Below are 14,251 nucleotides of genomic sequence, written 5' to 3'. Positions count from 1 at the left end.
CAAGTGAATGGGCACGGCAGTGTTCCAAAGAAACATTACAACCGGGATGGCAGGGGAGTCTGGGGGAGAATGAATACATGTATATGTATGGCTGAGTCCATCTACTGTCCCCTTTAAACTACTACAACATTGTTAATCGGCTATCAGTTCAGTTCAGTTCAGTCGCTCAGTCGTGTCCGACTCTTTGCGACCCCATGAATCGCAGCACGCCAGGCTTCCCTGTCCATCACCAACTCCCAGAGTTCACTCAGACTCACGTCCATCGAGTCCGTGATACCATCCAGACTTTTCATCCTCTGTTGGCTATAGTCCAATACAAAATAAAAATTTCAAAAAAAATTTCATATACAAAAAGCAGGCCCACAGATCACAGAATCTCTAGTTTACACTGGGCACAATAACAAACCAAAAAAAAAAACCAAAAAACAAAAAAAAACACACGACAACGCAATTCAAAATATGTAATCACTAAAATTATTAAATGTTTGGTGAGTGCTTTACTTCCTTAGGGTGAAAGTCAGAGCAAAAGATCCTTCCCTGAACAAACATTAGTTTTAGCAACCATAAAGCAACAGAAAAGCAGTAAGCAAAACAATAGGCCTTTAGCATGATTTAAAACAATAAACATGCACAACTGTAACGGAAAAAATTAGCCTTTATCAAGTTTGATAAAAATCTAATGGTGACTGCATACTAATGTTCATTAAGATAAATAAACAGATTAAATGAGAGAATCTAAAACTCAAGAAGAAATACTGGGCACTGCCTTAGATTTTTCACATATGTAAGAAAAATGGCAAGTCCTACTAGTTTCCAAATTAGCTTTCCTCACCTGGAAAATGGAATGAATAAAGCCTTCAACTATGCAGAGTAAATGATTATGGAAAATGCACATTTAATACACAGCAAACAATGTCCTGTAGTATTTTTTATTATTTAATGCTAAATTGAAGTCTGTTGCTACCTCAGTGTTATTTTTAAATGAGCTTCTTAAAGCATATGTTAATGAAAAGGCACACAGGCCAATTATCTCAAGTCCATAAGAGAAGTTAGCATCCAATGATCAAGATCTTTGGTCGGTTCATCTACCATAATTGCACTAAACATTATTTCTTGCTCACAATTCAAATTAAGTATTTTAGGACTTCCCTAGTGGTCCAGGGGTTAAGAATTCGCCTGCCAATGCAGGGAACACAGGTACAATCCCTGGTCTGGTAAGATTCCACATGCCACGGGGTCGCAACCACTGAGCCTGTGCTCTAGAACCCATGCTCTGCAACAAGAGAAGCCACCACAATGAGCAGCCTGCACACTACAACCACTCTGTGTAACCAGAGAAAGCTCACACACAGCAATGAAGACCCAGTGCAGCCAAGAAGAATTCATTAACAAATAAACTGAGGATTTTATAAAACAAAATTAACTACTTGAGAAAACCACGAGACAATGTAAACTATCCAGGAATGGATTCTGCTTCCAACTGTGCCACTAACAGAGAAACTGAATAATTCACTTCAAATGAACCTCTTAGGCTCACTTATAAATCAAAGAAAGTATGCTAGCAAGCCATGGTCTTCCAATCTAAAATACTTATTACTGAATTATAACTGTGCATCTCTAGATAGGGTGGTGAATATGGGAATCAGTTCAGTCGCTCAGTCATGGCCGACACTCTTTGCGACCCCATGAATCACAACACGCCAGGCCTCCCTGTCCATCACCAACTCCCGGAGTTCACCCAAACTCATGTGCATTGAGTCGGTGATGCCATCCAGCCACCTCATCCTCTGTCGTCCCCTTCCCCTCCTGCCCCCAATCCCTCCCAGCATTAGGGTCTTTTCCAATGAGTCAACTCTTCGCTTCAGCTGGCCAAAGTATTGGAGTTTCAGCCTCAGCATCAGTCCTTCCAATGAACACCCAGGACTGGTCTCCTTTAGGATGGACTGGTTGGATCTCCTTGTAGTCCAAGGGACTTGCAAGAGTCTTCTCCAGCACCACAGTTCAAAAGCATCAATTTTTCGGCACTCAGCTTTCTTCACAGTCCAATTCTCACATTCACACATGACCACAAGAAAAACCATAGCCTTGACTGGACGGACTTTGTTGGCAAAGTAACGTCTCTGCTTTTGAATATGCTATCTAGGTTGGTCATAACTTTCCTTCCAAGGAGTAAGCGTCTTTTAATTTCATGGCTGCAGTCACCATCTGCAGTGATTTTGGAGCCCAGAAAAATAAAGTCTGACACTGTTTCCCCATCTACTGCCCATGAAGTGAGGGGACCAGATGCCATGATCTTAGTTTTCTGAATGTTGAGCTTTAAGCCAACTTTTTCACTCTCTTCTTTCACTTTCATCAAGAGGCTTTTTAGTTCCTGAAATCTATTAATAAAGGATTAAAAATATCTGTCAAAACTAAAGAAGCCTAACTAAGAAGCCTATCAGTTCAGTTCAGTTCAGTCACTCAGTCGTGTCCGACTCTTTGGGAATAGAGATATCCAAATACTGCCAGAATAGACTGAAGAGAAATCCCAACCATAATCTTGTGTTTTACACACATTTAATAGGCATATTATAGCCGTTCAAATGAAACAGGGAGACTCTGGCTGGCTTAAGATGAAAAAAAAAGTTTTTAAAAAAATTCGAATACTTAAGTGCCTAGAATAAAACAGCCTTGGTTAGTTTCTAAAAGTACTACTTCAATTAAAAAAAGATGTGCAGACCAAACTGCAATATCAAGGTATCAATCTCATTAAGAATATACTTTGTGTTACTACACGTTCAAGGTACTATGAGGACATGAAGTCAAATGAGATAACATTTTACCAAAGTTAAAAGTGATCAATGAATGAAAGGAATTTAAAAAACAATCACATTTACAATAGCATCAAAAAGAATAATATACTTAGGAACAAACTTAACCAATGCAGCAAAACACGTGTATGCTGGAAATTACAAAACAGTGCTGAAAGACAAAACAAAAGGAAAAGACATCCATCAAGTATTCATGAACTGGAAGATTTAATACCGTTATGCTGTCCATAATACCCGATGTGATCTACAGATTCAATACAATCCCTATCAAAATACCAATGGCATTTCTTTTTTTCTTGCAGAAATAGGAAAAAAACTATTTAAAATTCTTATGGAATCTCAAAGGACCCTAATAGCCAAAATAATGTTGAGAAAGAAAAACAAATTTGGAGACTCACACTTCTTGATTCCAAAACATATTACAAAGCAACAATAATCAAAAGAGTACAGCACTACCATATAATTCCTAGAAGAAAATATATGGAAGAAGCTTTGTAATACTAGAACCTTCAAAATACTGGTCTTGGCAATGATTTCTTGGAGATTACACCATAAGTATAGGAAACAGAAGCAAAAATGGACAAGCTGAATTATATTAAAGCTTCTGTGCAACAAAAGAAACACCAAAAGTGTGAAAGATAATACCTGCAAACCATATGGAGTAAATATGCAGAATATATAAAGAACTCCTTCAACAAAACCCAAGAAATTAGCAAAGGACTTGAAAAGACATTTCACCTTCTAAAGAAGACATAAAAGCAGCCAACAAGCATATGAAGAGGGGCTCAACATCACTAATATTAAGAAAATGTAAATCAAAACCACAATGAGAGACTGCCTCACACCTGTCGGAATGGCCATCATCAACAAGACAACAAATGCTGACAAGAATGTGAGAATTCAGACAACCTAATTTTCAACTAGATTAAAAAAAAAAAATCCTTTAGGATGCTGACCTTGGCCTTTGGTAGGATCTTTTTAACTACTATTGGCCTTTGCTAACAAAGCAATTACACCTGCAGCACAAACATTCTGAAATGCTTAAGGAGTATCTTCTTTCTCAAGTAGACAACTCATCTCTTCTTAAACAGTAAGTCAAAAAACTACAGAAGGAAATGGGTGTGGGACAAAGCGACGATTTCTGTCCTTCAGACTGTAATTGGTAAGCTGCTTTCACAATGAGAAATCAGCACAGCTCCTATCCAAATTATCAGAATCACAAATCCCGAATAACTAAAGGCCAAACTAATCAAGTTTTTGATAATATAACTTCATTTCAGAGAATCTGTAGAATCTTTTTCAAGAGACTGAGAACTAGGTTACTCTGATGAACTCCTGGTAACAATTATGAAAGGTTATGGTGAACACTGGATCAATAACCATTTGTGTGAGTACCCTTACCTTCATCAAAGTCAGCATCATCTTCAGTGTGCTGAGGGAAAGGAAAACAGTTGGTAATCTCAAGTCGATCTTCTACAACAAGGCCCAAAAGCACTCCTTGAACCACCTCAGTTCCTTGTCCTTCTTCCTGGTAATGTTTGATAATCTTTAATACCACCTAAAAGAAAAAAATAGAAGTTTAAATATCACTCTTATAGTTTACACTTCCTTTATTTCAAAGACAAAATAAAACTATACTGATGAACCCACAATTATATGACAGAACTGACCAAATTTCTTACAAACCATTTCCTTTACCCTTACATAAAAAAAATCTTACATAGTCTAAATGTACACCTGAAACTCTTAGAATTTGAAGATGTGTCAAAAATGTCCATGTGGACTTCCCTGTTGGTTCAGTGGTAAAGAATCTGCCTGCCTATGCAGGAGACCCAGGTTCGATCCCTGATCCAGAAAGAGCCCACATGCCATGGAGCAACTAAGCTGGAGAGCCACAACTACTGAAGCCTGCGTGCCCTAAAGCCTGTACTGTGCAACAGAAGAAGCCACTGCGATGAGAAGCTCCCATACCACAACTAGAGAGTAACCCCCACTCACCACAACTAGAGAAGGGTCCGTGCAGCAACAAAGACCCAGCACAGCCAAAAATAAATTAAAAATAAAATTATATTCTAAAAAAGTCCATGTAGAACACTCACAACCTTTAAGTCAAAGATGCATAAAGGTCTGGCATCCAAGAATTCCTTCAGTTGAATCTAACATTACCACTTCAACCTGAGACTATTACAGAGAAAGTGACCCCGTTAACCTTTGTTAACAGCAATATCCTGTCACAAAAGATAAAAATATCAGTAAGACACAGAGATAAAGATATCAATTATCTGAACATCTAAATACAGAACCCTCTGACATACTCTCAACACCTCAAGACGGTTCCTGGACAGAGCATCTCATTAATCAGAGGAAGCAACAACAGGAACATGTATCCAAGAACTTGCTTGGTAACAGAGAACATAACGACAGCCCAGGCACCAGCACTACCTAATTTTTCTCAACAATAAGGATATACCAAATAACCTCTAATGGAATAGCCAGCTCTTCTATTTACTCTCTCGTTTAATATTCCCATTAAAATGAAGAGGTACACTACATGACTGAATAGGCAATTAAAAGTTCACAGTAACAGTCATAATCAATAATAATTCCTACAACATGAGTCTCTTAATATATTAATGGGCTTTGAACAGTGCTTGGCACATAGTATTATTAACAGTAGTAGTCTGTATTATTCAGTACAAGGATATGGCCTGAGACTAAAGGGTAATACAGTCTAAAATACAGTGGAAAGCTATCAGAGGGAAAAATAAGTCTAATAACAAAATGGGAATTAGAGTTTTACTGATTAGTGTTTAACTTAAAACAAGTATATTATTGATAGAAATAAATCATCAGTAACCAGTTAATAATACAGGTTACAATTATTGAACATCATGTACCAGGCAGTATTCTAATTATTATACCTGTATTATCAATCATGTAATCCTCGTAACTACCTTAGGAGAAAGCACTATATTATACTCATTTTACAAATAAGAAAGCTGAAGCAAAGAAAAGTTGAGTAAATGGCTAAAGATCACACATCCAGGAAATGGCAGAACCAAGATTTAAACTCCAAAGCTTATGGGCATATTTTAACAAGATGATTCTCACTCATATCAGCAGCTTAATTATTAAAACCATGAGTTAGGAACAGACATGAAGCAAAGACTCTGTGATGAATGGACTCAGAAAGACTTTACACCAGTTTAAGATCCAGACCTAAGAACAGCAAGCAGTCAGCAGGGAAGAGCTCAACACAGAAGGACACCAACTAGACTGGCAGACCTTCAACACTGTGAAGTGGAGAACGTGCATAAGCCTTACACATTTCTGTATAAAAGACCTCTCCATTTCTTGAAAGGCACAAAAATAGGCTCTAGGGGTCATGCAGGAAGAGGAAGAATGGTTTCCAGCTCTAGCATTTATTAGCTGTGACCTTGGGAAAACTATTTAATCTTCCCAAGTCCTAGATTTCTGACTTGCAAAATGGAACCGTTTCACAGCATTACTTAAGACTATTAAAAATGAGAAAACTGTACAGTAAAGATGTCACACAGGATCTGCCCTGAAATAATGCTCAATAATCAATATTATTGACTTTATCAATAAAAAGAAAACTGTTTAATTCCCATTCAACTTAACTCTACCAACAACAACCATTTTCACAATTAAAAAATAAAAGAAACATCGGTGACTAAGAAGGGCTAAACAAAACTGATAAAGAGTTATTACAAACACACCTATCGGCTTGCCCAGGTTACCTAGTTTCCTGAATACTGAACCCTATTAATGAACCACAGCTGAAATCAAAGTAAATGAGAGATGCTAGAAGATATCTGAGCTCAGTGTATATCTCTGCACCAACTGATTCCTAACAGCTGATTCCTACATGTGGGAAACGGAGTACTGATGACTAGGGCCCAGCATAATTTCACCAAAAGCCAGACCAAAATAACTTTATTTCCCTTTATAAAGAAAATAGAAGTGAGAAAAAACAATTATTATCTTTAAAAATGAATTAGCATAGTTCAAAAATAGCTTATACTGAAACACCGTCTTACTGTAAACAAAGTAAACTGGGAAGGGGTTGAGAGCAAAGTAATGGAACAGCATGGCAGCCTGGTATGCCTGCCCCAAGAATCAGTGCAATTTATATAGTATCCACAGAAGCACAGTCCTCCAAGTAAGAGAAATTATTATCCCGCTCTTTCCTGCATCACTGACCTGCTACAGCCAGTTCTCTACAATGACCAAGAGAAAAGCTACCAGTAACAGTATTCACCTGAGTAATGGAAAAAGCAGTGGTTTAACTTCATTGGCTAAAGACAATCAACATGAATAAGTGTACCCCCTAAAGGACTAATTATCAGAGAGAAAGTTTAAAACCCTGTGATGAGAACCAGTTCAATGAATTAAACTCTCTCTACAGGCTGGGGACAATCACAAAGGGCACTGTCCAAACAGTGAGGCAGCAGAGGATGTGTCTTACTTTGAAAAGCAAAGTAAGGACCACAGGTGAGTTTCAGGAAACAGGGTATCCATTTTAAGGATGAATTCTCTCTAGCATTTCTGGGTGACCAAAACAGAAAGCCATAGGAAAGTCCTGGTGATCATTAAAATAATTTCCAACTCTAACATTTATGATCTTGCCAATTTAATAAAGTCGAATATAATAAAGCATTCAGAAAACAAAAAACTTTTAACAAAACTAAGCAAACTCATTCTTCATTTTGACATTTTATAGCCTTCCTATTTCCCGCATACACACTAACATCTCAATTCTTTAGTTCAAAAAAAAGTAGTGGAATTGCATTACAAACTTCAGAGGACATTTAGATGTCAGAAGGAAATTCCTGAGCAGAAGCAACCCATGGACACATAGGCTTCTGCTACTTTATACAAATAATGAAGAACTTACTGTATCTAGAAAAACATTCCATAGATTATCGGTATTTATGAGTAAGACAGAATCCATGTACTGCTCATGGTCTAGATACTCAATATGTATCTGCTAAAGGAATGAATGGTAAATACCGGTCTATCACTTTTGTCAAAAGCACTCCACTAAGTGCCTCAAATGCGGTTACTCATTAAATCCTCACAATCCCTCTAAAGAGTCAGTAATATTATAGTCCCATTTTACAGAAGAGGAAACAGATAATCTGACATAGATTTATTATAGCAGGGAGGTGAGATCTGACTTCCGACACCAAGGTATATTTAATTACTTCACAATAACTGAGTAACTTGAGGCTTCAAATAGGTTTTTTGTAACAGAGCTGAAACAGAATGTGGTGGCAACAGCTCCAGAAGAAGTCTCCATAACAAAGTTGTAGAAACAGGGTTACTACATGGAGTAAAAAAGTTCAGTGAAGGGTTTACAGGGACAGGCAGCAAAAAGACTGACGGAATGGTGCTAGTGGTCACATTTTTTGTGCCCTAATCACGAGACGTCTAATAGCATGAACAACTGCCACTGGTTGTGTAAATCCTTCCATAACTAAGTGAGGTTCAGCTCTGTACTTCAGCGGCACTGTCCTCACTAAGCCACAAGATGGGAATGTTCCACCACACAAGTCCTGCTCTAGTCCTGCTTACTGGCCTTTCATTTTCTCTCCCCCTAACCACTCATATGCTTCTGTCCACAAAACAGTGCTGACAGACTTTTAATTAACCCTGCTTATTGATGTCATGCTCCCTATTCTTAAAAACAAGATACATGGGAGTTTAATAGCTCTCCAAACAAAAGCATACTCCTCTATTTTGTTTATAAGTGTCACAAATGATCCCGCATGCTCAGGAGCTCTATATCATTTGTTCCTAGCTTATCAAAATGACCAGGGGAGTTTTTTTAAATAAGTGAAGAGAGGTCTTTACTCTGGTGACATATTACAGCCATCAGTATTTTAAAAAATACAGATGCCTGAAACCCAATCTCTGAAAATCAGAGGTAATTAACCTGGCCTGGGGCTCCTTATCCTGTATTTTAGGGTTTGGGGGGATGTGGGATTTCTTTTTTTTTTTTGGGGGGGGTGGTTTCTATTTTCATTTTCATATTCTCCAGGTGATTCTAACATCCTGCTGCTGCTGCTAAGTCGCTTCAGTCATGTCCGACTCTGTGAGACCCCAGAGACGGCAGCCCGCCAGGCTCCCCCATCCATGGGATTTGCCAGGCAAGAGTACTGGTGTGGGGTGCCATTGCCTTCTCCGCCTAACATCCTACTTCATTCTAATTTTTAATGAGGTAGCATGGACCAGCCTTTGTTTCTGTTCTAACACCTCAGGTGATTACAATGAATTCAAATGATTATAAACCACAAGTCTCCTTCTTTGTTTAAGACTCCTTGTGTTGCTAAAAACCGGGTACACTGAGAAATACAGACCCAAGAATGAACCTTTTATTTACAAAAGCATAAAGAGAAACTTAAGCCCTAATTGGAAGGATCTCCACAGTAAAGAAATGAGAGGAAAGATAAAGTGAGCAGTCCAACTGAGAAGCACCCAAGTGCCCTATCAGAGTTAAGACTTATTCTTTATAGCTTGACCCCCTAATCTACAACTACTTATGAACTTGTGCCGGCCAGGTTACTTTATCCTTTTTATCAGTGGGTAAATGAAAAGTCTTCTATAAATTATGCCCTAAGGGGCAGAAACAAACTAACCAGCAGAATCTGAAATTACCAAATTCTTCTACACCTCCCTAACACTGTCATATTCTGGGTCTAAATGCTTATAAATAACTTCCCTGATGTGACCTACACAATCAGTGTTGTTCTTGGAATAGGTCAGCAGTCTTTAGAACCGTCTCCTAGCTTTCTGAAGTCTGCATCTTCTCAGGATGGGCAAATCTTAGTAAAGAATTCCAACTTGCAGGACAGTAAACAGATTTCCTGTCTGCTGAAAATACCTGAAAGGAATAAATTTTTTTTTTCCTTACTATCATTTATTATTCAGTGTGGGCAATCTGAAAAAGCAAAACAGACTATCTGTAATCTACAATGAACAAAATACTATTTAAGTGTCTGGCATTAAAAAAAAAATGAAAACCTAACTTTGTCCAAAGGCTAAAAGCAACAAAGGATTTAACTTCCATAACAGAAAATATTTTTATTATAAAGTATTCTGTATTTATTATAAAATACAGAAAGTATTTTATAAGATAAAATATAAATAACAATCTAAAATATCCAAATAAATTATACTAGAAGTCAATCAACTTAAACTTTGAGTTAGTTAATAAGCATGATGGGTAAAATCTTCCATCCTTCCTAGAAAAGGAACATTTAACAGAATCTCTAACCAAAATCACATCAAAAACTTTCAGTTCCATATCAGGGAACAATTAAACCTGGCCAAAATAAAGATTATGCTTTCTGATGAACTGGAGTAATTTTCTATCAAATATGATGTCTACAGAAACCAGTTACTATAGAAAAACTTGAAAGCCCTGCAGAGAATCACCAGAATTCTACAATTGTCATTTTCTTTCATTCATTCATAATCTGTTCACCCAGATACTTCAGTGATTTCCACAGGCCAGTTTTACCTCTGCCAGGCCCTATGAATATGAAACCAAATCAAATACATAAGGTCTTTACTTCCATGGGACTTTTATTTTAAGAACACCAGTTCTCAAATTTTTTGGTCAAAGGGCCCTTTTAACACTCAAAAATTATTGTGGACCTCAAAGAACTTTTACATTGATATTTCATACTGAAATTCAAACCAAAAAAATGTTCAAAATACTTTATTCACTTAAAAAAATGCATCAGACACTAACTTAAATTACGACATTTTCACACTTCTGTAAACCATTTACCTTTTCAAAAAGAAATTTTAATCAGGATAAAAGAATGACAGTGTTCATAGTTTTGTAAATTCTATTAATGTCTACTTTAATAAAAGACAACTGGATTTCTCATTCTGCTTCTGCATTCAATCTCTTATATAACACATAATGGAGCATCTGAAAACCTCCATTAGACATTCATGAAAGAATGAGAGTAAAAAAGATGAATAATGTTTACTCATTATTACAAAAATAGTTTAAACCTCAGAGAGTGCTGGGGGTTCACACTTTAAGAACCACTATTTTAAAACGAAAATTAAGAAAGTTAATGTGCTTATAGATTGTTTAAAGCACTAAGAAAAAGACAGAGAAATGTGCTGTTAAGCTGGGGCGATCTGGTAAAGGCCTCTCTCAGATGACACCTCCGCCGAGGGCTGATGAATAAGCACTCAGCCCTGTGAAGACCTGAGTGAAGAGAGTATGTGTTAACTATGATTTTAAATACTAGTTTAGCAAAAGAGACACAGATGTATAGAACAATCTTTTGGACTCTGTGGGAGAAGGCGATGGCGGGATGATATGGAGAATGGCATTGAAACATGTAAATTATCACATGTGAAACGAATCGCCAGTCCAGGTGCACTGGGATGACTCAGAGGGATGGGATGGGGACGGAGGTGGGAGAGGGGTTCAGGATAGGGAACACATGTACACTCATGGCGGATTCACGTCAATGTACAGCAAAACCAATACAATATTGTAAAGTAAAATAAATAAATAAAACTGAGATTAAAAAAATACTAGTTTCAAAGAATACTAATATTTGCTTTTCATAAAATATACAAGTTGTATTCTAAGGGTACAAAAGGGCCTAAAGATAGACGAACAGGAGGGCAGCAGGAATACACTCTCAGGCTTCTGCTAAAAGTACTGTTACACCAGTAAGAAACCCAATCTGCTGGCAGACACAGATACTACTGCATAAGTTAAAACTAATAATTTCACATCGTTTTTGTTGATGAATTATGAGTCAATATATTAATAAAATCCTTTCAGAAAAGGTTTGCCATGACTTTTATAATCAGCAGTATTTCTAAGAGAAGTGTCAAGGTTATTTTACTTGGTAAATATATGTCTATGAAGTTACCACCCAAGATTCCTCTAATGAAAGTGGCAATTTGAAGTTCAGAGTTAAGAAGCAATTTAAGAACTGTCTCTGGAACTTTCAGGCCTATGAAGTACCTCAACCTTCTCTATCCTGTGTGCAGGTAGAAATGTGAAATAAACTGCGTTTCTGAAAAGCTTAACTAGCCAACCAAACTAGAAGAGAGAACTCACAAACCAGAGCATTAACTCTCTGAGTTAATACAGCAATACCATAGGTACATCACACTTAGATACAATCCCCGAGAGCAAGGAGCTGGGTTGCAGCCCAGTCTCAGTCCTGGGTCAGGAAATGGGGTGTTGGCCTTGTTTGACTCAGAAAAGTGGAAACTGAGATCTTTCCAAAAAGCTAGAGCTCCCTAAAAATTGTTGGTGGGAAGGGAGAAAACAGTAATTGTGGTATCTTAATATTAAATATAAACTTACTATATAACCCAAATTCTGACTCCTCAGAATTTACCCAAGAAAAATAAAAAATATTCACACAAAGATATGCTCACAAACGTTCACAGCAGTACTATTTGTAATAGCCAAAACCTGGAGGCAAACCAAAGGTCTACTAAACACAAATGGATAAACAACTGCAGTAGCATATCCATTCTGTGGAATCCTGCTGCTGCTGCTGCTGCTAAGTCGCTTCAGTCGTGTCCAACTCTGTGCGACCCATGGACGGCAGCCTACCAGGCTCCCCCGTCCCTGGGATTCTCCAGGCAAGAACACTGGAGTGGGTTGCCATTTCCTTCTCCAATGCAGGAAAGTGAAAAGTGAAAGTGAAGTTGCTCAGTTGTGTCCGACCCTCAGCGACCCCATCCATGGACTGCAACCTACCAGGCTTCTCCATCCATGGGATTTTCCAGGCAAGAGTACTTGAGCTGGGTGCCATTGCCTTCTCCCTATATGGAACTCTAGAAAAGGTAAAACCACAGCTGACAAGTGGTTGCCTTGGGGCCAAGGTGAGTGGGAAGATACTGAGAGCAAAGGGGCACTAATAACTGTATAACTGTGGTGCCCATAATACAATTTATTTACAACTATTAACACTAAAGTTCATCAAACTTTACATTTAAAATGAGTGGGTTTGGACTTCCCTGGTGACACAGTAAACAGGAATCTGACTGCCAATGCAGGGAACACGGGTTCAAGCCCTGGTCCAGGAGGATTTCACATACCGGGGAGCCACTAAGCCCATGTATCACAGCTAATGAGCCCACGTGCCACACCTAGTGAAGCCTGCTCCACACGAAGAGAAGCCACCACAATGAGCAGCCCGCACACTGCAAACAAGAGCAGCCCCTGCTCACCACGACTAGAGAAAGCCTGCACACAGCATCAAAGACCCAGCAAAGCCATACATAAATACATAAAAAATTAATTTAAAATGAGTGAGTTTTATCATGTATAAATAACACCTTAACTTTAAAAAACTGGACATACTTTTACAAAGCCTATTTGATGAAGAAACAATTCGTATGTATCCACTCCAAATTTTATTCTTAATTTCAGAGTTCAAAGATCCCAAGGAAGGTCCAAGAAATTAGATTAAGAACCACTGCTACATTCTGACATATATACACATATAAAATATAAGCTCAAGTTTATAATAAGTCTAAATAATCAAAATAAATCTGTATTATTTTAGAAGCCAAGTAAATATTTAGACATTTTCCTTTAAAGTATTTTAGAATTTAATAAGATTAATTAGGTAATTAATATGTTATTTCAGTTACCCAAAAATATCTGTTTAGGAAAAACTAATTCACCACAAATTGGATATTTAAGTGTTTACAAACACGCACACATGCCCCATCAAAAAAAAAAGACGTCTAAAATCCACACTACCCAAAATTCTACATTAACAAGTATACTTCTCCAAGTGCATAAACACTAAAAGCAAACATTCAAACCTGAAGGCTGCAAATAACTAAAAGAGATCTAAGAAGTTCTTAAAGTCATATGCAATATTTTGTGTGTATGTACCTAAGGGCATGTTCTTGGAAAAAAGATCCATGGCATTTGCCAGATTCCCAGAGGCCCAAGACATACAAAAAGTTAGAAAGAGTTTTAAAAATTAAGTAGTACTAAAAATGTATTATATATATATACCATTATGCATTTATGTTTATATGAACAACGGTGTGGAAGGACATACCTTTTATGAACTTTTATTTTATTTATTTAGTTCTAATTACTTACTTAGTACTAAGCAAGTATTTGTTTTTAATTCAGAAAACACCGAATAAAGAAATAATTAAGGGAAAAGATTTTAATCTATAGCAATCATTGCAATTTACTGCATGGAGTTGCACAAAGAACTGATTTAATTTCCTTTTTTGACAGTGCTACTGAGTTGATGGAATGCTATGGACATAAGGTATGTCTTGATTTTAGTATGTTCTTTAGGGTATATTAAAAAAATATATGAACTGAATGAAGCATGGTTAAGTGGCTTTGAAAAAGGGAGCAAAAGGAAAAATCCACACACTATAAG

The 14,251-nt window shown here is 37.3% G+C and overlaps 1 protein-coding gene across 1 annotated transcript in view; it reads right to left on the bottom strand.

The window, feature by feature from the left end:
* EIF3H (eukaryotic translation initiation factor 3 subunit H) overlaps window positions 1-14,251 on the bottom strand; it is a 97,309-nt gene that overhangs the window by 63,004 nt on the left and 20,054 nt on the right. The window contains exon 2 of the mRNA XM_019973826.2: window positions 4,212-4,368. Within this exon, the coding sequence (XP_019829385.2) occupies window positions 4,212-4,368 (157 nt within the window). The remainder of the gene's footprint in view (window positions 1-4,211; window positions 4,369-14,251) is intronic.

Source organism: Bos indicus, chromosome 14, assembly GCF_029378745.1.
Source record: "Bos indicus isolate NIAB-ARS_2022 breed Sahiwal x Tharparkar chromosome 14, NIAB-ARS_B.indTharparkar_mat_pri_1.0, whole genome shotgun sequence".
Taxonomy (NCBI): Eukaryota; Metazoa; Chordata; class Mammalia; order Artiodactyla; family Bovidae; genus Bos; species Bos indicus.
The sequence above is the reverse complement of the archived record's forward strand: the minus strand, read 5'-3'. Positions and strand labels throughout refer to the sequence as shown.